The sequence below is a fragment of the Dreissena polymorpha genome, chromosome 11 (assembly GCF_020536995.1).
Source record: "Dreissena polymorpha isolate Duluth1 chromosome 11, UMN_Dpol_1.0, whole genome shotgun sequence".
NCBI classification, from domain to species: domain Eukaryota; kingdom Metazoa; phylum Mollusca; class Bivalvia; order Myida; family Dreissenidae; genus Dreissena; species Dreissena polymorpha.
Genome location: NC_068365.1, coordinates 34,228,429 through 34,256,384, shown reverse-complemented (window position 1 = coordinate 34,256,384; position 27,956 = coordinate 34,228,429). Strand labels below are relative to the sequence as shown.

At 36.0% G+C, this 27,956-nt stretch overlaps 3 protein-coding genes across 4 annotated transcripts; all 3 read left to right on the top strand.

Moving 5' to 3' along the window:
- The first annotated feature begins 339 nt into the window (after positions 1–339).
- Positions 340–10,521, top strand: LOC127851413 (uncharacterized). Its single transcript, XM_052385193.1, has 6 exons — positions 340–487; positions 1,592–1,774; positions 7,516–7,668; positions 8,439–8,607; positions 9,482–9,535; positions 10,210–10,521. Exons 2-6 carry the CDS (start codon positions 1,601–1,603, stop codon positions 10,245–10,247), a joined length of 588 nt encoding a protein of 195 aa, XP_052241153.1. The 5' UTR covers positions 340–487; positions 1,592–1,600; the 3' UTR covers positions 10,248–10,521.
- A 4,698-nt stretch (positions 10,522–15,219) lies between these two features.
- LOC127851415 (uncharacterized) lies at positions 15,220–18,651 on the top strand. 2 transcript variants are annotated; one of them, XM_052385197.1, is made up of 4 exons: positions 15,220–15,692; positions 16,103–16,271; positions 17,347–17,400; positions 18,208–18,651. In XM_052385197.1, the coding sequence occupies exons 2-4, from the start codon at positions 16,121–16,123 to the stop codon at positions 18,438–18,440; spliced, it is 438 nt and encodes a 145-aa protein (XP_052241157.1). In that variant the 5' UTR covers positions 15,220–15,692; positions 16,103–16,120; the 3' UTR covers positions 18,441–18,651. The 2 variants fall into 2 exon arrangements, with proteins under 2 accessions (XP_052241157.1, XP_052241156.1); XM_052385196.1 differs by lacking the exon at positions 15,220–15,692 and having other exon boundaries at positions 16,016–16,271.
- A 4,113-nt stretch (positions 18,652–22,764) lies between these two features.
- LOC127851407 (uncharacterized) lies at positions 22,765–27,956 on the top strand. The gene is made up of 6 exons (XM_052385178.1): positions 22,765–22,854; positions 24,080–24,210; positions 24,601–24,753; positions 25,808–25,976; positions 26,494–26,547; positions 27,290–27,956. The coding sequence occupies exons 2-6, from the start codon at positions 24,085–24,087 to the stop codon at positions 27,490–27,492; spliced, it is 705 nt and encodes a 234-aa protein (XP_052241138.1). The 5' UTR covers positions 22,765–22,854; positions 24,080–24,084; the 3' UTR covers positions 27,493–27,956.

Here is a 27,956-nt window from a genome sequence, read left to right as displayed (position 1 = left end):
GTAGCAGATTTTTTCGTCCAAGTTAAACGGAAAGATATTTGTTTACCGTTTAGTTTAAATATTAACATTTTCATTGTGCATATATATTTCACTACGACTTATGAATATTAAGTATCGCATGCATAGAAACAATATATTTGACCTACGCAGATTTTTCACGAGTGTAGACCAAAATAGAGTTAGACATTAACAATGATGACAAATAGATCTTACGAACTCATAGTATTGTGACGCCACTTTACGCTTATCATTTAACGCTAATTTAAACGTTAGCGTTAGCTGCGTAAACGCGTGCTCGTTGTTAATGTTTTATTGCTGTAGACATTGTTTCAACAGGTGTAATGATTGATGCGTTGTGACAAGTCATGTACCTTACTCATATGATCATAATGCCCACGTGCTTGTTTGTTCTGCTTTTTCTCACGACAATTGTCACAGCACGTGAATCTGTTAATGCATAATTGTTGGAAACCGGTGTCGAATAAAGGTAAGTTTTAAAATTATATTTTTAATTGATTATTTATATGCATGGATTTATTACTTGTTACGTTATACATTGTACATGAACGCTCGAGCTAGCACCAGTGTTTATCTAATTAGTAAAACACAAATACCATTATAATAAATGCACTTAATAGGATAATATTTAACAAAATTTCAGGATAAATGATGAACTATGTGTTTTATTTCCGCCCCCCCCCCCTCCCCCCCCCCCCTCACCCCACTGTGTCAGACGATTGTTTTGTTGGTAGTACATAATTGATGATTCCAATCAAAGTTGATAGCGTTTATTGTTACGGGCGTTATATAAACATCAACAATTAAAAAACAACTTTGATAATTAATATGATTTAAATCAAGATTAATTGTAAACAACACATTGGCGTCGATGCAATTTCGTTTCATTGAATGATTGATTTGCGCCTGATACACACAAGGCCAAAAAGCGAATCAGGATTTGTTTGTATAATTAGGTGTATTCATGTGTACCGCGCTCATTTAAAACGGGTCTTAATTCATGTGCGTAAAGTTTCGTCCGGGATTAACCTGTGCAGTCCGCGCAGGCTATTCAGGGACGAAACTTTCCGCCTAAACTAGATTTTCGCTAAGATAGGACTTCGTTTAAACGAAAAGTACCATATAAGCGGAAGGTGTCTTCCCTGTTTAGCCTGTTAGACTGAACAGACTTATCTGGGATAACACTTGCAGCACACGCGTTAAGCTGCGTTCTTATAGTACGCTGCTTATTTACCTCAAATGTATTTTACTCAAAAATCGGTAAACAGGCTAAATAAAAAACATAAACAAATGTTATAACACGAAAAAAGGCGCTAATATGAATACAAATTGTCATTGAACCATATGCTATCATGAGAGCAAAACTTATATTAAGTTCATCGCACGAACAGAATGTTAACATAAAACGTTTACCATTATTTTAGTTCCCGCTAATCAATGGCTATGACATTAGATGCATTTAAAATTCAAATTGTTGGAATGCAATGTGGTGTGTTGATTTACAATCATTTCCAATTGAGGTGCGCGCAATTATGATTTATAATTTCGAATAAGTTATCATCATTTGTGATAGGTATCTACAATGTTCACAAAAGCCCTGACGTTGTTAGCGGTGTGTAGCCTATTAAGCCCCATGGAATGTTCTTGGCTGGGTGACATTGGTAGGAAGATAAAGAGCGGCCTCGAAAAGGTGGGAACTGAAATCAAGAACGCCGGACAGAAGGTTATTAACTACGTGGAATCCAAAGTCTGCGAGGTACAAGCAATCATTACAGAGTTAGCTTCTCTTAGTTTCCAATCTCTTCTTATATAAAAATCTACGCATAAGTACCAATCTCTATTAAACATTACGCAACCGTTAGGTACCACTATCTATTTCATAATTATCTTCCCAAAAGAATCTTCCTAAAATATAGAATTCACGTACAATACGTTCCAATGACTGTACCATCAATATTAACACTTATATCCCCTGTATTATTATTTACATGTAGCAGCACGTATATACAGTCCACTCTCGTTATCTCGAAGTCGGCGGGAACAAGAAAAAATATCGAGATAACGAGAGTTCGAGATATCCGATAAGGCGTTTTCAAAGAAAAAATGAAACGAAAATTTACCTTGTTTTTGAACACCTAAATACCTGCTAAGTGGTCTAACTAAAGCCGTCACCATGTGGCATAATACTCTCTACCTGATATATGCGCGTTTTTACGAGGTACGATTAATTTTGCTATTTAAATGCTTAAAATGACGTTTTTAAGTATTACAGAGTTGCATGAACACATGCGGTTATAATTTTTCTAAACTGTCGAGTAAACATCCGGTAATGTTGCTATTTAAAGTTATGATGCAATTGACGTCCAATCAAGACGAGGGTTTTCCATCTGAACATGCGTAAATCACGTTCCGGAATACTGAACTGTACATGCACATTTTGTAGTTCGAAATGCTAAGTTCAATCGATTATTAGTACAGGATCAAATAAAAATTAAAAGCCATTTTGAGTCTTGTCTTTATTATCTTTATTACTCAACATCCCCAGATCTACATACAGGCTGTGTATAATTTGCAGTTAACTGATGTTTAAGTGACAGTTAAAGTGACAGGCCTTACTCAAGTGTTAAGGGCTAACGACACTACACACGTGCGATCATTGATGCAATTAACGGATCAATTTCCTACCGCACAGTATCGTGAGCAGCCGGGCGAAGCGGGGCGGTGAAGAATCAAAGAAATTTGTTCTCACCTTTTGCCGACACTGGAACGGTTATTCGCACTTCGAGACAAACCACAGTAAATACCTGTAAAAGCGGGACTCGGGACAAAATTTTATATCGAGATATCGAATTATTCGAAATAACGAAAATCGAGATATGCGATGTTTATTTATATAGATAAAGAAGAATAAAAGTTGGGACAATGAACTTACTTCGACATATCGAGAATATCGAGATATCCGATGTCGAGATAACGAGAGTGGACTGTACGACCTCTGTTTTGTCATATTTACATGCAGTTTGGGACAATATAACTAACCTTAAGTTCCAATTTGTGGTACTGAATTATATGCCGTTTGAAGTCACCAAATCACAACAGCAGAATAACATCTCTTGTTTTCCAATCTCCTCAATATCCACTACATAATCAATCTCCTACAGATTTCATTTTCTATGACAATAAATACCATACCTTTTAATTTATTTTCAGTGCTGTCAATTCTTTATAAAATATATGTAATCAAAAACACAAATTTAACGATCTTCAATTAATAATTTTCATTTTATGTACGAAATATTTAGAGAATTTCTTTCTTTTACCTTATTATCATAATCCCTTATATTTGTCTTCTCTATGGTTACCATCTACTTAATAAAATAATTTACAAATATCCACATATCTTAGTTGTTAAACTATATGCCTATAGCCATGATGGACATCTTTTGAAAATTATGAGCCAAAGGTACAAATCTTTACTGACTAAATATGAGCGCGTTTTTTTTTTAAATAAAGGTTTCGTATTTTGAGTGTTTGATTTCTTTATTAAGCCCCGTTCTTAAAAAACGGCGTTAAACGCATGTGCGTTACGTGTCGTTCCAGACTAGCCTGAGTCAGGATCATCACGCTTTTCGCTTTTATGGATTTTTTCCGTTTAAATGAAGTCTCTTCTGAACGAGAATCCAGTTAAGGCGGAAAGTGTTCTCCCTGATTAGCATGACTTGTTCGGACTGAGGTCAGGCTAATGTGGGACGAAACTTTACGCACATGAACGATGCTCATTTTCCCAGAATTAGGTGCGATTTCTTTTTATCATATTCACCATAGGGCGTGTACGGTATTGTCTGTAACTAGGCTTTATTCATTGTTATCATATTCTCCCTAGGGCGTGTACGGTATTGTCTGTAACTAGGCTCAATTCATAGTTATCATATTCACCATAGGATGTGTACGGTATTGTCTGTAACTAGGCTCAATTCATAGTTATCATATTCACCATAGGGCGTGTACGGTATTGTCTGTAACTAGGCTCAATTCATAGTAATCATATTCACCCTAGGGCGTGTACGGTATTGTCTGTGACTGGGCTCAATTCATAGCTATCATTTTCTCCTTAGGGCGTGCACGGTATTTCTGTAACTAGACTCAATTCATAGTTATCGTATTCTCCCTAGGGCGTGTACGGTTTGTCTGTAACTAGGCTCAATTCATAATTATCATATTCTCCCTAGGGCGTGTACGGTATTGTCTGTAACTAGGCTTAATTCATAGTTATCATATTCACCCTATGGCGTGTACGGTATTGTCTGTAACTAGGCTCAATTCATAGTTATCATTTTCTCCCTAGGGCGTGTACGGTATTGTCTGTAACTAGGTTCAATTAATTGTAATCATATTCATCCTAGGGCGTGAACGATATTGTCTGTAACTAGGCTCAATTAATAGTTATCATATTCACCGTAGGGCGTGTACGCTATTTCTGTAACTAGGCTCAATTCATAGTTATCCTTTTCTCTCTAGGGTGTGTACGGTTTGTCTGTAACTAGGCTCAATCTATAGTTATCATTTTCTTCCTAGGGCGTGTACGGTATTGTCTGTAACTAGGCTTAATTCATTGTTATCATTTTCTCCCTAGGGCGTGTACGGTATTGTCTGTAACTAGGCTCAATTCATAGTTATCATTTACTCCCTAGGGCGTGTACGGTATTGTCTGTAACTAGGCTTAATTCATTGTTATGATATTCACAGAACTAGGCGCGATTTCTTTTTATCATATTCACCATAGTGCGTGTACGGTATTGTCTGAAACTAGGCTTAATTCATTGTTATCATATTCACCATAGGGCGTGTTTGGTATTATCTGTAACTAGGTTCAATTCATAGTTATGATATTCACCTTAGGGCGTGTACAGTACTGTCTGTAACTAGGCTCATTTCATAGTTATCATATTCACCCTAGGGCGTGTATGATATTCTCTGTAACAAGGCTCAATTCATAGTTATCATTTTCACCATAGGGCGTGTACGGTATTTTCTGTAACCAGGCGCAATTCATAGTAATCATATTCACCCTAGGGCGTGTACGGTATGTCAGTAACTAGGCTCAATTCATAGTTGTCATTTTCTCCTTTGGGCGTGTATGGTATTTCTGTAACTAGGCTCAATTCATAGTTATTATATTCACCCTAGGGCGTGTACGGTATTGTCTGTAACTAGGCTCAATTCATAGATATAATTTTCTCCCTAGGGCGTGTACAGTATTGTCTGTAACTAGGCTCAATTCATTGTTATCATTTTCTTCATAGGGCGTGTACGGTATTTCCTGTAACTAGGCTCAATTCATATTTATCATTTTCTCCCTAGGGCGTGTACGGTATTGTCTGTAACTAGGCTTTATTCATTGTAATCATATTCATCCTAGGGCGTGAACGGTATTGTCTGTAACTAGGCTCAATTCATAGTTATCATATTCAAACTAGGGCGTGTACGGTATTATCTGTAACTAGGCTCAATTCATAATTATCAAATTCACCCTAGGGCGTGTATGGTATTGTCTGTAACAAGGCTTAATTCATAGTGTTCATATTCACCATAAGACGTGTACGGTATTGTCTGTAACTAGGCTCAATTCATAGTTATCATATTCACCCTAGGGCATGTACGGTATTGTCTGTGACTACGCTCAATTCATAGTTATTATTTTCTCCTTAAGGCGTGTACGGTATTGTCTGTAATTAGGCTCAATTCATAGTTATCATATTCACCCTAGGGCGTGAGCGTATTGTCTGTAACTAGGCTCAATTCAGAGTTATCATTTTCTCCCTAGTGCGTTTACGGTATTGGCTGTAACAAGGCTCAATTCATAGTTATCATATTCACCCTAGGGCGTGTACGGTATTTCTGTAACTAGGCCCAATTCATAGTTATCATTTTCTCCCTAGGGCGTGTACGGTGTTTCTGTAACTAGGTTCAATTAATTGTTATCATTTTCTCCCTAGGGCGTGTACGGTATTGTCTGTATTTAGGCTCAATTCATAGTAATCATTTTCTCCCTAGGGCGTGTACGGTATTGTCTGTTACTAGGCTTAATTCATTGTTAGCATATTCACCCTAGGGCGTGTACGGTATATTCTGTAACTAGGTTCAATTCATAGTTATCATATATACCATAGGGCGTGTACGGTATTGTCTGTAACTAGGCTCAATTCATAGTTATCATATTCGCCCTAGGGCATGTACGGTATTGTGTGCAACTAGGCTCAATTCATAGTTATCATTTTCTCCTTAGGGTTTGTAGGTATTTCTGTAACTAAGCTCAATTCATAGTTATCATATTCACTCTAGGGCGTGAGCAGTATTGTCTGTTACTAGGCCCAATTCATAGTTATCGTTTTCTCCCTAAGGCGTGTACGGTATTGTCTGTTACTAGGCTCAATTAATTGTTATCATATCCTCCCTAGGGCGTGTACGGTATTGTCTGTAACTAGGCTCAATTCATAGTTATCATTTTCTCCCGAGGGCTTGTACGGTATTGTCTGTTACTAGGCTTAATTCATTGTTAGCATATTCACCCTAGGGCGTGTACTGTATTGTCTGTAACTAGGTTCAATTCATAGTTATCATATTCACCCTAGGGCGTGTACGGTATTGTCTGTAACTAGGCTCAATTCATAGTTATCATATTCGCCCTAGGGTGTGTACGGTATGTCAGTAACTAGGCTCAATTCATAGTTATCATTTTCTCGTTAGGGTGTGTAGGTATTTCTGTAACTAGGCTCAATTCATAGTTATCATATTCACCGTAGGGCGTGAGCGGTATTTGTCTGTAACTAGGCTCAATTCATAGTTATCATTTTCTCCCTAGGGCGTGTACGGTATTGTCTGTAACTAGGCTCAATTAATTGTTACCATATCCTCCCTAGGGCGTGTACGGTATTGTCTGTAACTAGGCTCAATTCATAGTTATCATATTCACCCTAGGGCGTGTACGGTATTGTCTGTTACTAGGCTCAATTCATAGTTATCATATCTCCCTAGGGCTTGTACGGTTTGTCTGTAACTAGGCTCAATTAAATGTAATTGTATTTTCCCTAGGGCGTGTACGGTATTGTCAGTAACTAGGCTCAATTCATAGTAATCATTTTCTTCATAGGGCGTTACGGTATTGTATGTAACTAGGCTCAATTCATATTTATCATTTTCTCCCTAGGGCGTCTACGGTATTTTCTGTAATTAGGCTCAATTCATAGTTATCATTTTCTCCCTAGGGCGTGTACGGTATTGTTTGTAACTAGGCTCAATGTATTGTTATCATATTCTCCCTAGGGAGTGTACGGTACTGTCTTTAACTAGGCTCAATGTATTGTTATCATATTCTCCCTTGGGAGTGTACGGTATTTTCTGTAACTAGACTCAATTCATTGTTATCATATTCTCCCTAGGGCGTGTACGGTATTGTCTGTAACTAGGCTCAATTCATAGTTATCATATTCTCCCTAGGGCGTGTACGGTATCGTCTGCCCGAAAGCCATCAAGCTGCTCGGCAAGTTCCTCGACACCGGCTCCAAGGACTTCAATGACGCAATCATCGCTGCTGGTGTAGTCGCCGGTACCAACGCCTGCCATGTGAAGAAGTCAAAGTGCAAACGCAGCGTATGTGGATCATCAATTTAGTGTTGCATTTTCGAAGAATTATCTGTTTGATTTAACATTCTCTTATAATAGTATAAGACGTATAGGACGCATTACATTAAACTCCATGCTATTTAACCCGTCGAGGAAGTCTTTAAATAACTAATATATTTTGTACACGTTTGGTACGCGCATATCAATATTCTAATTGTGACATTGCCTATACTTTTATAAAATGCCAATTTTTATTTCTAGTGAAGAAACTATATTATAAGGTTTGTAGTGTAATTGATGTAATCATGTTTTGTTTTCTTAACTTTTCGTTTTAGATTAAATTCAATTTATAGTATAGTATTAAAAGTATATAACGCAAACTCGATGTTCATTGTCGAAAAAAACATTATTTCGTTCGAATATATACGTTTACAAACTTCTGTTTAAGCTACTTACACAAAAGGGATCAACGTGATTGTTTACTTGTAGATAAACAGGTCTCACTGAAAATATTCCTTAGATATGACAAAATGAACTTTATATTATCGGCGGTCTGTGAAAATGGGGCTTGATGCACGTGCGTAAGACGTCCACACAGGCTTATTATGGACGACACTTTTCAACTTAACTGTTGTTTTTTTCTATGAAGAAGCGAAATATGCGAAAATAATAAATGAAGGTGTCGTCCCTGAATAGTCTGTGCGAACTGCACATGCTTATGTTATAGGACACTTAACGTACATGAAATAAACACAGTTTTCCCAAATCGAGGCTCGTATGTTTTCTTATTTATTCAGGTTGACGTGGAAACTGTGACGCTAGCATTTTCTGATGACGTCAACGACTACGACATCAACGGCGACAAGCTGGTAGTGTTCGAGGAGTTCATGTACGCCGTCATGCGTAGTGTGAACCTTGCAGACCCACAGGAACTTAGGGAGCCGTTTGACTTCGCTGACGCCAATAGTGGGTTTAAAAATTTATCGTTTTTAGTTGGTTAAGGGCCCGCTTCAGACAGTTTTTAAAGAAACTGTTACTTATTGAGTTTTGCGAGTGTTCGTGTTGTGTTTTTCATATTACGAATTTCTTTCGTTTTACAAGTATTTGCCATAAGCGGCGTCAGTATGACCATGTAAAGCCGCTTTCTACCAATCTTAAGCATATACATGCTAAAATGGCATCAGTTCCTATGAATGGCGTTTATGTATTGCAAAGTATTTAAATTGTATAGATTAATTACGTACATATTCATAAGTACTTGAATTGTATAGAATAAACCCAGTCTGACTGAACCTGTACACTTGGGACGATCTCAATCGTTCGATTGAGTACAAAGATTTGTTTCCATTTTTTGTCGGTAGGAATTTCGCTAGAAACCATGTCTATTATTATGTTATGTATAAAAACGTTTTGTACACGGTGACTTTAAGGCTTTTTTTAAATCTACGTTAATAAATATTTGAGTTCATTTTGAAACGAAATTCTTGACGCTCTTGACACGTTGGTCGCAATTTTAGAAGATCAAAGTTAATATTCATTTTAAAAGCATAGCTTATACTAGTGCACATGTGTTAAAAATATATCATACATCGTCTCTGTTCAGTTACTGTTTTTAGGAAGTACTATATAATGATAATATGAGACTGGCACTGGGAAAATGGTTTTAATGCATTTGCGTAAAGCATCTTCCCAGATTAACCTGTGAAGTCCGTCTGGATTTATTCTATGAAGGGACTTCTTTAAAACGAGAAATAAAATGAAAGCGGAAAGTTTCGCCCCTGTTTAGCCTGAGTGGGCTGCACATCGAGGCTCGATATGTATGTGTATAATCTAATTTTAGGGGATGGCGTCCTGGATACGGACGAATTTAACGGGGCACCGTTTTTATTCGCACGTGAGTAACGTGTTTGCATCATTTTAAATGACCCAATTATGAAACACGGTCCCCACTAAACTCTTACGTATCCCTAGTTAGTGGTTATCCATTAATGGTATTCCTGTATCTAAGCTATGTTGTATATAAAAAAATAGTGTACAATCGTGAAACATACATTTTGTCGTTCTTGGCACTAGCCATGCAAACATGACAACCCAATCGACAATGACAAAGCCAAAACGGACTGTGCTGATATTTAAATGATAACTGCATTTTACTAAAACATATTCATTAATTTAATCAATTATTATAAAATCAAAATGAGCATTTGACATAAAATGCAAAAAGTCAGATACAAAAAACAGACATAAACTCCTAGTGGGTATTGAACTAATAACTTACCAAAGACTTAGGAGCAATTCGAAAAAAATGACCTTTAACATCACCTGAACCCACTGCGATATCGTTAGTAGTAAATGCCTTCTCCATCTTATGGATATTTACTCTACCCACAATAATGACGTCAAGATGTCAAAATGAATCAGCTGTTTTCTTATTATGTGGGTTTTTTAAATTTGTTTTCTCAAAATCAGATTTGTTTCGAAGTTGCCACTTTGGGGCCCTTGTAAACGACATTAAAATGTAAATTTGTTCTTCTTATAATTGTTTTTTTTTTACAATTTTCGTTTCAGACGCTACCAGGCACGAGTTTGTTGGAAGAGCAACGTAAACTTTGTGACAATGTAAAGCTCGTAGCACTGTGAACAACAATTGAAAACGGGCAAATCATTCAATCCGCGTTGCTTGGTCACAAGTTTGTGCAAGCAGCTGTTACATGTACTTTAGCATACAAGTTATTTTTCGAACAGTGGCAAATTGCTAAGTTTACTGCAAAAATGCGTTATTAAACGCATGCATGTAATACATTAAAATTTGCAATACCATTCTTGTGTACATTTGAATGCGGAGCTATTTTATTATTTGACACAAATAAAGAGATTTGTTGATACATATAAACTGTGTGCATATAAATAAATGTCGCACTATATCCTGTTTATGCCATTAACGATCTTAAGAAATCATAACAATTAAATGTTTCTTGTTCTGATAAAATTGGGCTCAATGCGTGTGCGTAAAGTGTCGTCCCAGATTAGCCCATGTCGTCCGCAAAGGCTAATCAGGGACGACACTTTCCGCTTTTATGGTATTTTTAGTTTCAAGGAAGTCCCTCCTTACCGCAAATAAAGTTTCGGTGGAAAGTGCGTCCCTGATTAGCCTGTGTGGACTGCAGAGGCTAATCTGGGACGACACTTTACGCACAAGTATTAAGCCCAGTGTTCTCAGAACGCGACTCTAAAGATTAACTAGCATACATGAGCCCCATCATGCAAAAATGGGTATTATGCCTGCGATTTCAAGCAGTCTGGTCAGGAGCTATAGAGGCACACAATGTCTAGTGGTCTGTCTAGTCAGGAGCTTTAGAGGCACGCAATACTTAGTGGTTTCATTAGCGGACAGGGTAGCTCTTGTCCATCCTGGATTAATGCTGCATAAGACTCATATTTGCATGACATGGCTCATTTACAAAAAAAACGTTGCATACGCCTTGGCTAGAACTTGCCATTGTCGTCAAAGGGACATTTCCACTTATTGGTAAATTGATTTTTTTTGCAGATTGATACTGTCGTTAAAGGGACCTTTTTACGTTTTAGTATATGGGAAATTTTTTGCAAATTTTCGTTTTAGTTATGATATTTGTGAGGAAACGGTAATACTGAACATCTAACGTGCTTTAAAATATCTATTATTTGCATCTTTTGCAGATGTAAACCCTGAAAATGTTAAAGCGTTGCAACGCGAAACGATTGAATTATTTGGAGAGTTCTGTTGTCGCTATATTGTGTGATACTACGAGGAATACATATATAAAAATAAAATGCATCACCAATGGTATGAGCACGCATGGCCGAGTGATCTAAGCAGTCGACGTTTACCCCAGGGCTCCAGGGGTCAGTGGTTCGAGCACAGTTGAGGGTTACTTTTTTTCTTTCTTTAATTGTATTCTTGTATTTTTACTAGAGCTTTTATGAAATGTTTACATTCATAAAAATAAAGCATTTAATGACACACGTCAATACATGCCAAAGTCGGGAAAAGGGCCCTTTAACATAAACATGCCAGCGCCATTACCACTCAACAAGAAGCTTAACCTCGTAAACAACTTCAGAAACTATCAGTGTGCATTCATATGGCAGCTAACATCAACTACATTTTTTTATATAAAAACTCACTAAACTAAGAAAAATCGCAAAATTAAATCGTTATTCAAAGTACATGTGTGTTTATCAGTAATGTTCGCTATTACTCCATTTCTTTCTCATAAGCATTAAAGATAGCCTTTTAAGACAACTCAGTTGAGATTTTATAGATGGGCTCTCCAGCAAGAAGCCTTCATATTCTTAAGATTTCTATTCGCAATGGGCTTTATGTTAAGAGTGGTTATGGAGTTTTGTAACTTTCATTGGCCCACCGAAACTGGCTTAAAGATAATTGAAAATGAAAACAAAAACAAGAAAATTAAATAAGGCGGTTGTTTGTTCATAATGACAATTTTCTGTCATAGAATCCATTTAAATCATTAACCTTACATTATTGAATCACACGATTGATCGATCAATTGGATTTAACACAAATTCGAAAATAAATGTGAAAACTGAATATGATCGACACCGGAATGTTTCCTTAATATATTAGACAATAAAAAGATGTTCAGTTGGAATGACAATTTTAATGGGTCTGAAAATGCTATATATATATATATATATCTATATATATATATATATATATATAGAGAGAGAGAGAGAGAGAGAGAGAGAGAGAGAGAGAATAGAAGAGAGAGAGAGAGAGAGGAGAGAGAGGAGAGAGAGAGAGAGAGAGAGAGCGAGCGAAGAGAAGAGAGAGCGCTCGTTCGCTCGCGCGCCTTCTCCTCTCTCTGCTGCTCGTTACTCTCGCTCTTCTCTCTCTCTCGTCTCCTCTCGCTCCTCTCTCTCTCTCTCCTCTCTCTCCTCTCGCTCTCTCTCTCTCCCTGCTTCCTCGCTCTCTCTCTCGCTCTCTCTCTCTCTCTCTCGCTCTCTCTCTCTCTCTCTCTCCCGCTCCTCTCCTCCTCTACAGACATACAGACAGAACAACAGCAGACAGCAACATACAGATACGACGACAACAACAGACAGACCAGACAGACAGACATAACAGACAACAGACACATAGCCAGACAGACAGAACAGACAGACAGACAGACGACAGAAGAGAGCGAGAGAGACGAGAGAGAGACAGAGAGAGAGAGAGAGAGAGAGAGAGAGAGAGAGAGAGAGAGAGAGAGAGAGACAGAGAGAGAGAGAGAGAGACAGAGAAAAGAGAGAGAGAGAGAGAGAGACACTATTGTAAACATATGACAAGTGGGAGCCTAATGGGTACTTTTTCCAGAAACACAATTGTTATATTATTTCCAGATTGTAAATTGTATATTAAAACTTATTGCAAGCTTTCAAAACTTTTATCAGCTAGTAAACTTTTTATACTTGTTCGGATACATCTACCTCTTGACTCGGTTTTTAGATAGGTCATGTGGTATGTAAGAAAGAACTCGACGCGAATCAGCGGTCCCTGTTTTAAGGCCATCTTTTTATCGGCTTTTCTCCAGTTGATGATGATTTCCGCCATCTGTCAAAGTCTCATGTAGTCTCCAACCTTAAAGCAAAACACTGAATGTGTAGTATACAGCAATGTTTTCCCTACCACATGCACACAGACATATTCAAAAAAAGTCATGGCAAGTGCCCATAGTGAGAATTGTGTCTTCAAATAAATGACGTTCCAATTTTAGAGGGTATAGCATTGAACTCCAAAATTATTTAGTATATTGTAACCTTAAAGCCAAATCTAAACAGAACATATAACCATTCTATAAAAAAAGGCTTAAAATATGTAAATATATAAGTAACCAACTCAATTAAGAAGTCAATAACCTGAAAAAAACATAGTGTACGATATAAATTCAAAATATGTAATACTAAATAAATCCCAGACTTAATACTCATTATTTTCAAAATATTTTTACTACAACAAATGTGTTTATACAAAAACAAAATTCACGAAATAATTTAAAGATGATATTTCTGCCTGATACGATGATCTTTTTCCCTACATATTCCAATGGCTTAATTCACTAAAATGCAAAAGTCAACGAATCTAATGGTCATCGCTCCTGAAGATTTGTTAGTTGGGGCACGGAGTAAAGTGCGAGATACTAAAAATGAATAAGCATGATAGGGTTGAGCGGAAGTATAACAACTAGACTACAGATCCGCTCATAAAAGTAAAGTTATTTTTTCCGGTACCTCCCCTTTATGCTCGGCGCTTAAAGTTGAATGTAAGGCAATCGGTGTCTCTCGATTGAATTGGATGCTGGGTAGGCAACTGGCTATGTAGACACAATCTCCGTGTTGAACGGGAACCATTAAGCTTGCACTCCTAAGGCGAAACTAAATTGAGCCATGCTCTTGAAAAACGGGGCGTAATGCACGTGCGTGAAGTTGTGTGCCAGGTCAGCCTGTGCAATTCGCACACACTAATTAGGGACGACACTTTACGCCTAGCCTGGATGTTCGTTAAGCAGAGACTTCATTCAAATGAAAAAATCAATACAAGCGAAAAGTGTCGTCCCTGGTTGGCCTGTGTTAATTATTCGACTGTACTAGAAATTACCACGTTAAAGTTTATTATACAACTATATGAGAGACATGGCGTTTTAGTATGTATGCGAAAAGTGGATTTTCTGAAAGAATATAAGGGTCCACGGAGATAGGAAAAAGAAAAATCTAAATAATTGTGTAAGTGATGAATAAAACACCGACTTACTAAAGCACTGCAATTCATACACAACATTTTATACACGATAGACTATTTAAGTTTCACAGCAAAATAAATACACCTTAAACTCATTGATTTTTTATTAAGCACAGTTTCATCATTTTCTAAAATTATATATGTAGTTTAACGATCGTATTATTTCAGGGATATTCCCTAAAATTGTGCTGCTTGTGCGTGTGTTTTTACAAGACCGCAAACTTGTACAAATAATGCATTGTAATGATTATTATTAATATGTTTGCACTTAAACCACAGAACGAAGTAAGCTAACGTAAATCGTTTTAACGTCAATGAGGTGGAGTTTGTACGCAGCGTTGTGTGACGTAGTAAATATTTATGTCTAAATACATTGTTATACGTGTAATTGTACCAGGTACTCCTTATTGTAAATAAATATTTTGTTCAGTTGCATTTTCCTATAAATTTGAAAATATGTGACGTATGTATTTGATCAGCCAATACCAATGTTTTTCAAAAGGTTTCCAAATCCTCAAAACGCGTTTAAGTCCTATTTAAGGGCTTATGTACCAATTTTCAAGTAATAGAAACCAGAGCAGTACGAGCATAATTTATTTTTACAAGATAGTATTACTGGTTGAAAGAACAGTTAATTTAGGTAAGAATAATGCATGTACGTTATATAGTGCGTTGTACTATATTTGATGCCATTGTTGAACCTTCATATACGTTGTTCGATTGAATAGTTGTAAACTCGGGATATTATTTTCTTATAACCCTCAGTCACCATGCTGAACTTAAGAACGTGTCTGGTTGTACTACTGTCAGTGCTCCTGATGAACCATGCCGATGGCTTTATTTTCAAAAAGTTGGCGAAGAAGATCAACGATGTTGTCAATAAAGTGGTAGACAAAGTCAAAGAGGTTCCGAAAAATATAGTGAAGGAAGTAAAGAAAATGCCATGTAAGGTGAGTCACGATTTATCCTCAGTATCGAATCATCATCATCAGCAGCAGCAGCAGCAGCAGCAGCAACAGCAACAACATCATTATCAGCATCAGAATCATTATCATCATCAATTGTCGTAGAACTAGTAAAAGTATTCTTATGATTTTATAATTACTGCCTTTTCCATGCGTTGTTCGGCATAGCGTGTCCGGTAGTAGTTCATGCGGTTGGCACGTTGGTAGAAGTCAAGACAGGTGGGGCGGCCGTCCCTGTAGTGGAACCCTTGAAGAAGGTCGGCACAGGGGCCTGCTTACTCCGTGCTAGAAAGTGCAAACGCAGCGTACGTAACACTTGTGTCATGTTTGTAATGTTTTCTTACAGCTTAAGCTACTTAAGCTACAATTGCAAATGTTTCTCTTCATGCAAATAATTCTGAGGAATCAACATGTCCAAAATTATTTATTTTGGTAAAAGACGGCAAACTAAATGGATATACTTTTACTAAAATGACGAGTATGTGTTGTTGTTATTCGTTACAATTCTTTAAAAACAAATCAACTATATTGGATTTGTTTTTTGCGTGTAAAGGATCATGTAAAGTCACTTTATACGGTTAACAAACCATTATACACAGTACAATTTACAATAAAATCATGTCAAAAGACCAGTTTATATCAAAATCCTTCCATGCTGCCCTGTTTAGCTATAACAGACACATTTTATGTACGGGAACGTATGTCAACGCTACAGGTTAACCCACTGGAGATCATGGTACCGTTCTCCGACGAGTTCTCTGACTACGACACCAACGGTGACAAGCTGATCGCCTACGAGGAGTTTGTGTTTGTTGTTATCAAGACGGTCACATTAGCGGATCCCAGCCAGCTGAGAGAACCATTTACCATGGCCGATGCTAATGGTGAGCTGTTTTTACACACACAAATGTTATAGCAACTCTCGGGGAAAACGGGGCTTAATGCATGTGTGTAAATTGTTGTCCCGGATTTGATTTCGAAGTTCATGAGAACACTTTCCGCTTTAATGGAATTCTTTGTTTCAAGGAAGTCTTTTCTTACCAAAGGTCCAGTCAATGCGGGAAATATCGACCCTTATTAGCCGGTGCGGACTGCACGGGCTAGTCTGGGAAGACACTTTTCTCACATGCATTAAAGGGGCCTTTTCACAGATTTTGGCATATTTTTAAGTTTGTCATTAAATGCTTTATATTGATAAATGTAAACATTGGATATCAAATGCTCCAGTAAAAAATCAAGAATAAAACTCAAAAAGAACAAAAAAGGTAACCGCCAGCAGGGCTCGAACCACTGACCCCTGGGCTACTGGAGTAAAAAGTCTGCGACTTAGACAACTAGGCTATCCTTCCGAATACACTGCCTCAAGTATTTTATACTTAATATAAGCAATCCTTGTAGTTTCACAAAATATAACGGCAACAACAGAACTCTCCAAATTATAAATTCGTTTCGCATTGCAACGCTTTATAATTTTCGAAGTTTTAAATAATCGAAAGATGCATATAATGGCTATTTTAGTACATGGTAAATGTTCAGTTTTACTGTTTCCTCACAAATATCATAACTAAAACGAAAATGTGCGAATCTGAAACAACTTTTTTCAATTTTGTCAATTAACCCAAACATGAAAAGGCCCCTTTAAACTCCGATTACCCTGACTGCGGCTCACAAGTTTTTGTTAAATTTATCATTGTTTATAAACTTAGACGGTAACATTTGATGCGTGAAGCGATAGTAGACAACTGTTAATAATAGTGTACAAACATTTACGTAATTCATAGTTCATACAAGTTTTTGTACAAATCGACGGCCTTCAACTTGTATTATGCTTCTATGTACGGAATAATTGTAGTGGTGATATAATGTGTAAAGGATCTGACACAAGTTGTTTTTGTATATACTATAAATATATTATTGACCTTGTTCTGGAAACTCCTCTAGAATGTATTGTATCCACAGGGGACGGTGTGTTGGACATGGACGAGTTCCAGGCGGCTCCATTCCTTTTTGCTCGTATGTAAACTTTTTTAAGTGTCTTTTTTATTCGAAACGTGACATAGTATTTTTCTCTTTTTTTCTTTTGCTAAGAACAGGAAAACTAATAATTAATATCCTTCATATAAAGGCACGAATACTAGTCACTGTAAATATCGGGCTTGTTCATACATGTGGTTATGGTTATTGTGCCAAGAGAACGCCGGTCGATTTCTTCATATAGGCATCTACATTTTCTTTCCAAGTTTATGTTTAAGAGCAAACTTCATTTTGATTAATGATATGTTTTATTTATATTAAAAATCACAATTAAAATATAACCATGCACAGAGAGTACATCAGAAATAGTGAAACAGTATGTTATACAACCAGATACAACCAGATACAACCAGACGCGTGAAATATATGAGCCTTGCTCTCAGAAAACCGGGATTTATGCATGTACGTAAAGTGTCCGTGCAGGTGAATCATGGACGGTACTTTCCGCTTGTATGGAATGTTTCGTTAAGGGAAGTATCTTCTAAGAAGAAACCAGTTATGGCAGAAAGTGTCGTCAATGAAAAGCCTTACGAAGTGCACAGGCTAATCTGGGACGACACTAAAAGCACATGCATTTAGCCCGGCTTTCCCAGAGCGAGGATCATATTTTGTTACACACTTTGAACAAACCAAACTAAAAACATAACTAAACAACTAAACATGTATCTACACTATTTATTGATAACTTACTAAGCCTGCATTTCTTTTGTTCAGTGCGTACCACCGTATATTCGCGCAAACACCGTTATTGGCAATCCGACTTATGCTTTCAAACGAAATTTTCAGATTTAATCCACCATCAACATAAGAAAGAACACATTATTACCCGGGAAACGGTCATTGGTGGAGACGAAACGGTCATCGGTGAAGAAGAAACGACCGCGGCTGAAACATATGAAACTACCATCGTCCCAAAGGAAGACACAACGACTATCATTGCACTAAACAATACTGAGAATGTCAGTGTCAATGGTGACATGTCAGCAAATCAAACTGACTATGCATTGAATTATTATTAATGCAAACTGATGAATAACTTTCATTAACCAAGTTTTGCATTTGTGTATTAGGGTATTTGCAAATTAATTTATTTTTTAGTATATTTGTATATAAGTATATAGTCTCCACACTGTCATTGTAATGTCTGCATGTGAAAAAGTTATTAGTATTATAGTTTTGTCATGTTCGTGTTTTTGCATTATTTTTCTTAAAATAAATCATTTTTTTTTATGTTTATGATGTCTGTTTTTAATACATCAATTATACATATGCACATGTTTAATAAAAAAGCACCAATCACTTTCAGGAATGCTCGCCAAAGTGGTCGCATGCAATCGATCTCCGTTTAAATCAAATCATTTATCCGTGATATAACATTTAATTTCATTTAACACACATAGTAAATGTATCATGCAAATATATCAGCCTCGCCATGGGAAAACAGGGTTTAAAGCAAGTGAGTAAAGTTCCATCCAAGATTAGCATGTGCAGTCCGCACATGCTTAAAAGTGGCGACACTTTCCGTCTAAACTGGATTTTCGATACGAAAAGATTTTCTTAAAACGCAAAATACCATAAAAGCGGAATGAATCGTCCCTGATATGGTGTTCGGACTGCACAAACTAATGCTCGATTGGTCATTGTCGGCTCGGGTACTACTTAAATGTACCCCGGATACTTTTACGTGTACTTAAATGTACCATGGGTACGGAAAAAATACTTAAACGTACCTGGCAAATTTAGACTGTATCCGAGTTTTATTTCCTCCCAAAATCCGATGTCGTAAAACGCGCTCGGTAACCCAGCTTCAACATTCTTTTATGACCATGAGTTTCGATAATATAGAGGCCATTTAAAAACTATTGACATATATATGAAAATATTTTATTTTAAAAATACACAACGACCGCTAGACCGTTTGGCGTTAGAAGTATATTTTCCGTTCCCGGGGTACATTTAAGTATACTTAAATGTACCCGGGGTACATTTAAGTAGTACTCGAGCCGACAATGACCAATCGAGCCATACGAATATGGGACGAAATTTTACCAGTGTTGGGAACGCATAGTGAAAATGATATTCGACTATTCGCTCTTCATAACTCGAATATATTCGAATATTCGATTATTGAACATTCGATTGAAATGCCCGGACTTACGAACGTCCGAAGTAAAGTACTGTTCCTATTTGGCACAATACCATTATAACCTTAAATGCAGCTTTGATAAAGAGGATATACTGATCATTTTTTGAAAATGATAATTGATTATTTTATTCTTCATTTTTAGTTCAATTTTAAAAAGATATAAGATATCAATTGAGTGCGTAAAATAACTTCGAACATGAGAGGGTGACATTGTGATTAGATTTAACTTACCTTAACTCTTAATTGTAGATGTATATAGAGCATATAACGAGTTTGAAATAAACGCTCTCAAATCTGAATATATTGATACTTATTTAATACAAAATTAATTGGTTGACATTTGAGTAGTTTAAATCTGATTAGATAATCATGGATTTAAAACATGGATATTGGAATTAAAATGAGTCGCGTTCTGAGAAAACTGGGCATAATGCATGTGCGTAAAGTGTCGTCTCAGATTAGCCTGTGCAGTCCGCACAGGCTAATCAGAGACGACATTTTCCGCCTAAATGGGATTTTTGCTAAATAGAGACTTCATTTTAAACGAAAAATGTCATATAAGCAGAAAGTGTCGTCTCTTTTTAGCCAGTGCGGACTGCACAGGCTAATCTGGGACGACACTTTACGCACATGAATTATGCCCAGTTTTCTCAGAACACGACTCAAATGATTGGTCACATGCATTACGCCCATTTTTCCTAGAGCGCGGCTCATATCAAATACACAACGTGGCCAAGTATTCTGGCCCTGGTGTTGTTTCCGTTGAATTTGTCAGTATCTCTGAACATGCCATTTTCTGTTTTTCAATCGCTTTTGGTTAATTTAAAATGGTTTCATGTATTTCTATACAGATATTCAAGTTATCCAATTTTACGGTTCATTATTATCTACGCGATATTTAGAAATAATATTATAGATTAAGTATATTAACATAGCCTGACAGAATTCATCATGGCGATTCTCATGCTAAGAATACGCGTCTAACAAAATTTTATACTAGAATTAAAGAACACATAGAAAATTATAATAAAAAAATCAGTAGAACGGTAAAATGATAGAAAAATACTCCTTATTGTTAATGATTGTAACATTTTGATATTATTTTATTTTGAAAACCTTCAAACAGAGGTATCGATGAACAATTAAAGACAATAAAATACATTAATACATTAGCCGCGCTTTGGGAAAACGGGGCTTAAAGCATGTATGTAAAGTTTCGTCCCAGATAAGCATGTGCACTTCGCCAATGCTAATCTGGAACGATCCTTTCCGCATATACTGGATTTTCGTTTACACGATAATTTCCATAAAAGGATACTCTTGGGTTTCACTTTACGCACTTGCATCAAGCCTGGTTTTCAAAGAGCGCGGATCACAATAATGGCGAGAAACTGAAATTGTCGCATGCCTCAAATGAATCGATTTCGAAAACCTTGTTCTTACTTATCAATTAAATGACTCGCTTCTTAAACGTGTAAACGACAAAATCCAGACGTAAAAAAACTTTGTCCACATATTTTTTTAATATTAAAGGACGTTTTATTTTCGTCATAATTGTGATTTGAAAATGAAATGATTTGCATATTTCTTTGTTTGTAACGTAATTTCCAGGCAAATCAATTAATAAAGCGTCTTCGTCTATCATATCTTATTTTTCCACATTAAAACATAAAACTAGCTGAAATATATATTTTTAATAATATTGACAATGGTTCGCATTTTTTTCCATAAATTGTGCTTTGATTAATTAGTAAGATGCGCAAGCACAATATAATTGATCGATATAGACACTATGTTTTATATAGTACTCCAGCCGGCACATCTATTTACCAACGAAGCTAAACGTGTTATGACATTGAGAATTATGTTTTGTTTTCTGTTTGTTGTTAAGAAAACGTGTGATTGACAAGTCGTTTTACTCTTTTCATGCTAATATTTACCAAGTAACCCGAATAAATGTATATTGTTTCGATGAATAAATATATAAAATGCCCCCCCCACCCCCCCAAAAAAATGAGTTCCATACGTGCCGAAGACAACCCTCAATGTGTATTAACCCATTATTCCTAGTGGACTCTCCCATCCTTTTAAATTGGATCAATTTATTTCCAAAATTAGGAATGTTTAGTGTATTTATTTCTATATTTAGAATATTTCTTACAGAAATTCATTTAAGCAAACAGCGCAGACCCTGATGAGACGCCGCATTATGCGGCGTCTTATCTGGGTCTACGCTGTTTGCCAAGGCCTTTTTTCTAGACGCTAGGCATAGATGGGTTATTATACAACTGTGCAAGAAGCGTATTTTCTGAACAAATGACCGAAAGAATCTTCGCAGATTATTGTCACGTAAACATTCAATAATGTGAGCCACTGAACAATCTCACTTAATTGAATTTAACGTTTCACAATAGTAGGCGTAAAAATGCAATGAAAACCGACTATTCTTTATTGAGCATTTTATCATCCTTTTCTAAGTATGGCTGTCGTATTATTTTAGGGTAATTCCCAAAATGTGTGCTGCCTGTTTATTTTTTAAAGACCGCATAAATAGTCATGCATCATAATTATCACAGGTATGGTAATTTGAAACCACTGAACGACGTAACTAGGCGTAAATCGTTCAAACGTTAGTCACGCGGTTTATATCCGTAAGCCGAACGATTTTTGCCGCTGTAAACATTTTTGTCGGCGTCATTAAACTTTTTAATCTTAAGCTATTATTATTTTAGGGTAATTCCCCAAATGTTTGCTGCTTGTTTATTTAAAGACCGCATAAATAATCGATCATCATGGATATTATAAGTCTGTTAATTTAAAACCATGAAACGATTGTAATTGGACGTAAATCGTTTAAACGCTATTGTCACGTGGTTTATATCCGTCATCCGAGCGCTTTTTGCCGCTATAAACATTTCTGTCGGCGTCATAAAACTTATTAATCTTCAGCTGTACCAGTTACTTCTTATTGAAAATATCTTATTTGTTTTAATTGCATAATCGTATCTGTTTGAACATGTTTTGTTTTTTTATAAAAACATGTAAATAAATATGTGCAATTATAATCTGCATTTGTATTAGCTGGTGTTTCGAAATTCCGATAATCAACCAATCAAAGTAGATTTCAAAACCTCAAAACATGGGATAGTTATATATTTAAGAGCTAGTTTACAATTGTTCACATCAGAGATATAATAGCTGTGCACACTGAGTATATATTAAAAGTGGTTAGATACCAATCATTTTTATTTTTAAAATACATTTATTCAGGACAAAACACCTTGCAGGTAGGTATTATTGCATTAAGAATTAGTATTGCTCGATGAATTTATATTTATTTTTTTCATGCAAATAATTAGTGCACTACTCATGAATATATTTTTGTTTATAAAGATATACATATGTTTCATTTTGATAATTCTCACGCTATTATTTACCGAAGAAAATCTGCTTACTTCTTTTTCGAGAAGGATATTTTTACATCAGCTTTTAATTACATTTTACAATACGAATTGCATTGCTATTATAATTAAATTGGAAAATATCTATAAAAAAAAATATTTTAAAAAAGTTATCTGAACCGTACACTGTTAAATACATAAGAAAAGTGTGTACATACATGTAAATGTTTTATATCATATAGATGGGTGGTTACAGCCATGCGCATGTTGCAATGTGTGAATGGTGTGTTGAACTGAAAACTGACCGTGTTGGAATGTGTGAATGGTGTGATGGACTTAAAACTGAACGTGTTGGAATGTGTGAATGGTGCGATGCACTTAAAACTGACCGTGTTGGGATGGGTGAATGGTGTGTTTGACTCAAAACTTTACGGAGTGTTGAGACAAAACAGTTTAAAGAACAGTTTTAATGTACAACACTAAAGTATATTAATAAACAAGTGAATATTGCGAAGTTTAACCTGATACTGTTAAATAATTGGTCATTGAAAATGGGATATGACTTAATAAAATACACAATAATTGGTTGATAAAACGCGCATTTAAATTATTTAAGAATGGTTTTGTAAAAACGAGACATTATTTTATAAAATATATAGTAAGTGCTCGCAATAATGGATTTTGTTAAATTCTTAAGTGATGAAATCGGAACAAGATCAATTAAGTTATTTGATAGTGAAAACATGCAGTTAAACTATAAAGTGGGTGGTGAAAACGCGACCAGAATGTGGGCCTGATTTTATTTTATAATTTGTCGATGAAAAGGGGAAAGATTTAATAAATAATTTGGTATTGAAAACGCGCAATTAATGTATTAAAATCATTAGGTAATTGGCAGGTAAAAACGGCCTTACATGTACTAACATATGAGTTGTTAAAATATTCCTTATTTTTGTAAAATATTAGTTGCTGAAAACGAGTCATATGTATTGAATTATTGGATGGTATAATCGAGAGGCGTGTTTTAAAATAAATATATTCTGCTAATACCGAAACTGAATAAATTAAATAAGTGATGAACGTGTACCTTGTTTTCTATTATAAACTCCAGTCATAATGCTGATAACAAGGACCTTTCTGGTTGTACTGCTGGCCGTTCTGCTGGTTAGCCCCGCCGACAGCTGGCGTATCAGAGTCAGAGGAAGGAAGTTGCAAGAGGCAGTAAAAAAGGTTGGCTGCAAGGTGAGGGCCGTTGTTGAAATGGTGGTGGTGGTGGTAGTAGTAGTAGTAGTAGTAGTAGTAGTAGTAGTAGTAGTAGTAGTAGTAGTAGTAGTAGTAGTAGTAGTAGTAGTAGTAGTAGTAGTAGTAGTAGTAGTAGTAGTAGTAGTAGTAGTAGTAGTAGTAGTAGTAGTAGTAGTAGTAGTAGTAGTAGTAGTAGTAGTAGTAGTAGTAGTAGTAGAAGTAGTAGTAGTAGTAGTAGTAGAAGTTGTAGTAGTAGTAGTAGAAGTAGTAGCAGTAGTTGCAGTAGTAGTAGTAGTAGTCATAAAATAATATTACTAATATTGTAATTATAATAATAACAATTATTATAATTTATTATTATCATTATTATTAGTATTATTGCTCTTTCAGTTGTTGTACGGTGTAGCCTGTCCCATAGCTATACAGGCAGTGGGTTCGGTGATTGAAGCTAACACCGGGGGGATTGCAGCGCCCGTTGTGGAGCCCTTGAAAGAAGCCGGAGCCGATAAGTGCGCTGTCAAAGCAGACGATTGCAAACGAAGTGTAAGTATAACAACATATGAACCTCGCTCTGGGAAAAATCGGGCTTAATGCATTTGCGTAAATGTCGCACCAGATTAGCCTGGGACGACACTTTCCGCCTTGGTTAGAGGTTCGTTTTTAAGAAGGCTTCATTTGAACTTTAAAATAAATAACATGGCGATAATTAAGTATGATTAAGAGATGTGTTTTATCCTTTAAAATTATTAAATCTATAATTCGTTTTCAGTAAAAATAATTACAAATAAAAGCCTTTTAACTGCAAATTTAGACGAAGAAAATTTAATTTATTTACGTAATTAGTACGCGTTAAAAAGTGTATACATGCTTCGTGATTGATTAAGTGGGGTATGCCACTCTTGGAACAGTGCACATTCTACTTCGGATATTGATGGGTAAAGGAGAAACAAACATTGATGTTGCTTAATATACAATTGACTCCTCTTTCATGTAGTCAAACACAACTCAATTCTCGTTCAGATGAAAACTTACCAAAACAGATTGGCAGTCAACATTGGTCATTCAATTTTCATAACATGTTGAAGTTGTATAGCAGACGAATGAGTTCGAGCTTACCTACTACAGTACTGTTGAGTAATGTGATTGCATCATTCATGCATTATTGAGTAGGCATATTGGTAAATTTCGCTTCTTAGTTTAGCTCAATATGGGTAGGCATTGGCACTTATCATTTAAGGCGAATGGTGTCAAATATATACTACAATAAATTATCCGCATCTAGCTTTATTCGAAAAAAACATCGTTGTATATTGCCCAGAATTATTATGACAGAAACTAATTTGTCTTTCTACTTTGACTCATTTATGCCTAGCGTCTAGAAAAAAGGCCTTGGCAAACAGCGTAGACCCAGATGAGACGCCGCATGATGCGGCGTCTCATCTGGGTCTTCGCCGTTTGCTTAAATGAATTTCTGTAAGAAATATTCTAAATATAGAAATAAATATACTCGACATCCCTTATTTTGGAAATAAATTGATCCAATTTAGAAGGATGGGCGAGTCCATTAGGCATAAATGGGTTTATTTCAAATTTTTAGGTAAGCACATCAACAATAATGGTACCTTTCTCCGACGAGTTCTCTGACTACGACACGAATGACGACAAGCAGATCTCGTACGAGGAGTTCGTGTTCGTTGTCATCAAGACGGTCACATTGGCGGACCCCAGCCAGCTCCGGGAACCATTCTTCATTGCCGACGACAATGGTAGCAATTTTTAAGCAATAATATTTTTCAAAATAATGTTATAAATGACAGCAATGGTTAGATTAAAAAACATATTATAGATTTTCTCTTGTTGTCGCAAAGACGGTCACATTAGCGGAATATTTTTAGTTCAGTTAAATTACTATGATATTGGTGGGCTGTAAGTTATCAAAATTAGTTAAATTGATTGGTAAGTATTCACGGTATCACTGATCAAATAAAGTTAACTCACAGAAACGTTTGAAATGGCATAAGCTAATAGTGAGCCGGTAGACAACTCATATATTGTATATCAAATAAATAGATAGTTGTTTACTTTATAAGCTTTCAAATTATCGTCATCCTTTCACTCGTGTTATGACCTTACGTTCGGGATGGTAAAGTTAAACGTTAAGCTGGTGTCATACAGACATGGGACCTGATATTGATCGACCTTTCATACCAGGGGTTAGGGCAGGGTTCATGCGCACAGAGCGTCAGAGCAATAGTTAACTTTCCACACGTGTTTTATTCACAGGAGACGGCGTGTTGGATATTGACGAATTCCAGGGAGCTCCCTTCCTGTTTGCGCGTAAGTATTTGTAAATATGTTTGTAATTTTAGGCGCATAACATTGCATGCATCGTTAAATTTGTGTTTTGTTAACAGCAGGTATATTAAAGACTTTTATCTATGTAAAGGAAAGAGAAGACAGTAAATATATCAATACAAATGTTGGGATGGATTGTACAAGAGTAAAATATAGTATTGTCATGCAAGCAAACTACAAAATGGGCATACACATCCTGCGATGTAATGAAACACCGCAAAAATATCCTTTAAAGTAAATAAAACAAAGCAAACTGCTTTTCTGAGAGGTACAAATATAGTCTACGATAAATTGTCAGCTCACTTATTCTTGTGGTGTTGTAAGCAGTCCCAAATATAGCGTCAAATACCAAAGTCCTATGAAATGGTACATGGATAAAAAGGAAGTAAAGGATGAAAAATAACTGCTTTCTTGTTAAATGTTGTTTTTTGTTCAATGTACAAATCGAAGTTATATGGTGTTTTGGCGGAGAGAAAACGTGTAATTAGGTGATGCCGTAGACAACAAAAGGGTGAAATATATGGCCCGCGTTTAAAGTTTCGGCATCCCACAAGAAAGATTTTTCGTTACATAAATTAATTACACCAAGCCAAACTCATTCTTAAACACTGAACCTATACCTACCATACTTATGGATGAAATCTTGCTTTTTAACAATGTTAAACTTTGTTCGTGCAAACACTGTTATTGGCAATACGACTTATACCATCATACACAATTTCAGACATAATGCACCATCAACATCAGAAAGAACACATAATAACCAGGGAAACGGTTATTGGTGGGGATGAAATGACCGATGCAGTTGGAGTTAACATCGTCCCAGCAGAAGCCACAACGGCAACAAACAGTACGACGGTCAATACGCAGAATGTTATTGTTGATGATGGCATGCTTGCAAACCAGACCAACGTTGCAATGAATTAGTCGTCTTACAAAATGATTTGATACATTAAGTTGACAATACAAATGATTCACATTTTGACATTTATTTCTTATTATTGAGTTGTATGTATTATCCTGTTTGCGTTGGCACGTTGTCACCATTCTGTAATTAAAAGTAATTTCTCTCCTGATAATGTGCTTTGATTTTGTATTTGAATTTCTATATTTAATTGTATTTTTCTTTGTTGCTTCGATTTGTATACATTGCACCGAAGTAGCTCATGTATTTATGTAAGGTTGTCTCAAAATTATGAAAGACTTAGACAACGACATTTTCCATATGCGTCTTGTTATGGAATATGAAAATGTCCGAAATGCAATTTATTCTCGAAAATATTATGTTATGTTATCACATTGAAACTTGACAACCAGGGTCAATATATTATTTTGTATTTAAAGATATTTCAACCAATCGTTGTCATACGTTAAATAAACAAGTTGACTTA

Excerpts from the sequence above, each read along its gene's own strand:
- LOC127851413 (XM_052385193.1), top strand. The coding sequence starts at position 1,601 with ATGTTCACAAAAGCCCTGACGTTGTTAGCGGTGTGTAGCCTATTAAGC. Across the intron at positions 7,669-8,438 it reads AGTCAAAGTGCAAACGCAGC|GTTGACGTGGAAACTGTGAC; the intron begins GTATGTGGATCA and ends TTATTTATTCAG. Across the intron at positions 8,608-9,481 it reads TGACTTCGCTGACGCCAATA|GGGATGGCGTCCTGGATACG; the intron begins GTGGGTTTAAAA and ends ATCTAATTTTAG.
- LOC127851415 (XM_052385196.1), top strand. The coding sequence starts at position 16,040 with ATGCTGCCCTGTTTAGCTATAACAGACACATTTTATGTACGGGAACGT. Across the intron at positions 16,272-17,346 it reads TACCATGGCCGATGCTAATG|GGGACGGTGTGTTGGACATG; the intron begins GTGAGCTGTTTT and ends TTGTATCCACAG. Across the intron at positions 17,401-18,207 it reads GGCTCCATTCCTTTTTGCTC|ATTTAATCCACCATCAACAT; the intron begins GTATGTAAACTT and ends CGAAATTTTCAG.
- LOC127851407 (XM_052385178.1), top strand. The coding sequence starts at position 24,085 with ATGCTGATAACAAGGACCTTTCTGGTTGTACTGCTGGCCGTTCTGCTG. Across the intron at positions 24,211-24,600 it reads TAAAAAAGGTTGGCTGCAAG|TTGTTGTACGGTGTAGCCTG; the intron begins GTGAGGGCCGTT and ends TTGCTCTTTCAG. Across the intron at positions 24,754-25,807 it reads CAGACGATTGCAAACGAAGT|GTAAGCACATCAACAATAAT; the intron begins GTAAGTATAACA and ends TCAAATTTTTAG.